The 3,464-nt window shown below is 34.2% G+C and overlaps 1 protein-coding gene across 1 annotated transcript; it reads right to left on the reverse strand.

The window, feature by feature from the left end:
- Nucleotides 1–2,796: 2,796 nt before the first annotated feature.
- LOC130857706 (molybdopterin synthase sulfur carrier subunit-like) lies at nt 2,797–3,030 on the reverse strand. The gene has a single exon (XM_057743408.1). It carries the CDS (start codon nt 3,028–3,030, stop codon nt 2,797–2,799), a length of 234 nt encoding a protein of 77 aa, XP_057599391.1.
- Between the last annotated feature and the right edge of the window lie 434 nt (nt 3,031–3,464).

The following is a 3,464-nucleotide window of genomic DNA, read 5'->3' on the forward strand; positions in this document are numbered from 1 at the left end:
ATTTCCATAGTAAAAATTTTATCATTCTAACAAGTATGTACATGAAATTCACTTTTATTGCATAATAGCTGGAAAGTATTAAACTATCTAAAACAAATCCTGAATTATCCCATAATTGAAAAAAAATTCACTGTTGGTAGCCAACACACATGTTTTGGCACATGAGCTGTCACACACATGGCAGTTGCTGCCCTGCTCAGGAACTGCAACTGTCCTCCACACCACTTGGAGGCCTGATATCGCAGGCTTCTATTTATGCCATATTCTTTTAAGACATCAACTCCACTCTGCTAAAAAAATAGTACTTACTTTTGCTCAATAAAATAGAGAAGTGTGTTTCTCTTGATTTCCACATTTTCAAGAGGGTCTCATAGAAAGATTTTTGGGGTCGCAGTGTTGGCTTTTTTATATATTATTTCAACCTTTAGGTATTCTCTCTGTAGCTTGTATAAATTCTCCTAATGAAGATATATTTGGTATAGGCATTAGCAACAATTGTCAAGTTGTACCAGGACATACCACCTTCATGTTATTATCAGGTTAATTGGTTAGTCTAGCTAAAATGCCAGATTGTTTCTTTTCTCAAGGTAAAACCATTACCACAAGGCATGGTGTCCCCTCATCTCTGTTTGATTCCATTTATTTCCATGAATTAATACTCCAAATATGCACACATATATCTCTGAAGAGCTCATATATAAAAAACTGTTTTATGAAACATATGTTTAAAACCAATCAATGAAATAAACTCTTGTAATGCTAATCAATTAAAAAGGAAAAAGATATATATATACACTGATACAGCTGAAAAAATATAACTTTACATACTAAAGAGAGTAGAAAAATAAAATAGCTGAATATTATAGCTTAAATTAAAATCTTTCAAAATATTGATAATACACAGATTTATAGAACTATCCATATTTACAATTTGTCTTATCAGATCAATACACTGAAAGAAAACATAACAGTTATTAAAGAACTATCATTACAGATTTAAGACTGTGAATTAAGATTTCTGTATCATAAAAAAATTATCATAAGTTACTTTCATTGTTCCAGCACATAAATGAATGATGATTCATTAATTGCTTTTTTAACTTGTTCTTTAGTTTAAATATATCATATATGAGTTTACTGAGAGTAAATACAGTTTTTCAAATATTTAAATTCTGATCCATTAGATGAATACAAGTAATTTAACTAGTACTTTTTAAGTATTTTCCTGAATTTTGATTTTATAATCATACTCAGCAGAAAATTTACCATAAAATCTATTGCTCATCTGTAAAATTGATTCTAATATCCTTGAAATACAGAACCCAGGGGTAATCACATTTTGCACTGTCACCAATATAATGTGAATAAGCACATTCATCTAGAGTTTCAACAATCTTGGTCTTACTTTTTTGTATTTTATTATTGTTATTCCCTGCTATTTCACTTATTGTTTGTATGATGAACTTCTTCTACTTGAGCTAATTTAAGTCTTTGTACCCTAATAAAAAATAGCCTAAATTTCAGAGGAAACAAAACAAAACAAAACTACAATTTATTTAAGATATAATATAATAGGTTGATTCCATAAATATGCATTCATGTACAATATTTGTTTTTCTTTCTGACTTACTTCACTCTATACCATAGTATCTAGGTCCATCCATGTCTCTACAAATGACCAAATTCCATTCTTTTTTATGGCTGAGTATTATTCCATTATTTATAGGTACCACATTTTCTTTTTTTTTTAACTTTTAAAATGATGTTTATTTAGATTATTTTTAAAATATATAAATTCTAAAAATATATCATTATCAAGAGTATCTGATAAGGACTTTTTATACCTTCCAGTTCTGCCAACATTGCCAAAATGCATCCCTGACAACAATGGTATCAGTGGGCATAGGGGCAAGGGCTTGTGGGCAGCCTCGGAGATGGTCACTGAGGAGGGGCCACACCTCAGTGTGAGTCAAGTCACAATTAGAACTTAGTCACAGAATAGTATGTCTACCACAGACATCTTTCCTCACACAAATTATTCTTCCATTTTTTTCCTAAAGCCTTTCTTTCCTCTATCTCTAGTTCCCATACAAGCCCTCCTCCTAAACACTCATTTATTTTGCTTTTTCCTCTCTTCTGTTCCACTGCTGTAACATATGTTAAGACTATTTTTCATAAACTATCTTCTGGGGAAGAAAAATCAAAATGTGATCAAAGATAAGAATTTACCAAGTTTTAAATTTTAGGACTCTAAAAATCTCAGTGGTTTAATCATCAGTTGCCCAAAAGCATTCTTTGTTTCTTTTACAAGATGATGATGACTCTTCATATATTTTCCTTTTTCCATATGGGTACCTTGGCTTTTAAAGTATCAATGGCATAGCTCACAGCTTCGAGGGGTGCATCCCTGTGAGCTGAAGACACAGCAATGATAATGCTTGCTTCTGACACTGGAACTAAGCCAAGTCAATGGAACACTGCTATGTGTTTGACTGGCCATTTCTGCCTAATGTCACTACAAATTTTTCTGACTTCATTTTTTTCTGCCATTGGTAGATATGCTTCAAACTCTAAGCTAATGACTTTTTTCCCTTCAAAGTTATTCCTTGTAGTCCCTACAAACAGGGATATTGAACCACAGAGTGGAGAAATCACCAGCTGTGAGACTTCATCTACTGAGTTTCTCAGATGTGAATTTTATTATGTCTTTAGATTTCTCTTCAACTTCATTTATATTTTTCCCAGGTGGCTCAAAAGCACTTCCCTCCACTAATGGGGGGGCGGGGTAATGGCAGTTTAGTCTCCTGACTGAAGCAGGAGGAGCTTATCTCCAAGCTCGACATACTCTTGATGAACAGCTAATATCACTTGATTTCTGACATCAGCCAATCCAGGATGGCGGGTTTCTATCACATTCCAGAGCTGCAATGCTTTTATTTCTTGTGGCCCAGAAATGGTCTCTGAGCGAATTCCTGTTATTTCAGCACTTTTTGCAAAATACAACACATCCATCTGGTACCGTGGAACCATCCCACCGGGGATGCCCCACCCGCTCCTGTGGCCACGGAGGCTGGGCTAGGTACCACATTTTCTTTATCCATTCCTCTGTTGATAGACATTTAGGTAGCTTTCATGTTCTGGCTATTGTGAATACTGCTGTAATGAACAATGGAATGCATGTGTCTTTTTGAATTATGGTTTTCTCTGGTTGTATGTGTAGTAGTGGGATTGCTGGGTCATATGGTAACTCTATTTTTAGTTTTTTAAGGAATCTCCATACTGTTCTCCATAGTGGCTGTATTAATTTACATTCCCACCAGCAGTGTAGGAGGGTTTCCTATTCTCCACAGCCTCTCCAGCAATTATTGTTTGCAGATCTTTTGATGATGGCCATTCTGATGGGTGTGAGGTGATATCTTACTGTAATTGTGATTTGCATTTCTCTAATAATTAGTGACACTGAG

Source organism: Hippopotamus amphibius, chromosome 7 (assembly GCF_030028045.1).
Source record: "Hippopotamus amphibius kiboko isolate mHipAmp2 chromosome 7, mHipAmp2.hap2, whole genome shotgun sequence".
NCBI lineage: Eukaryota > Metazoa > Chordata > Mammalia > Artiodactyla > Hippopotamidae > Hippopotamus > Hippopotamus amphibius.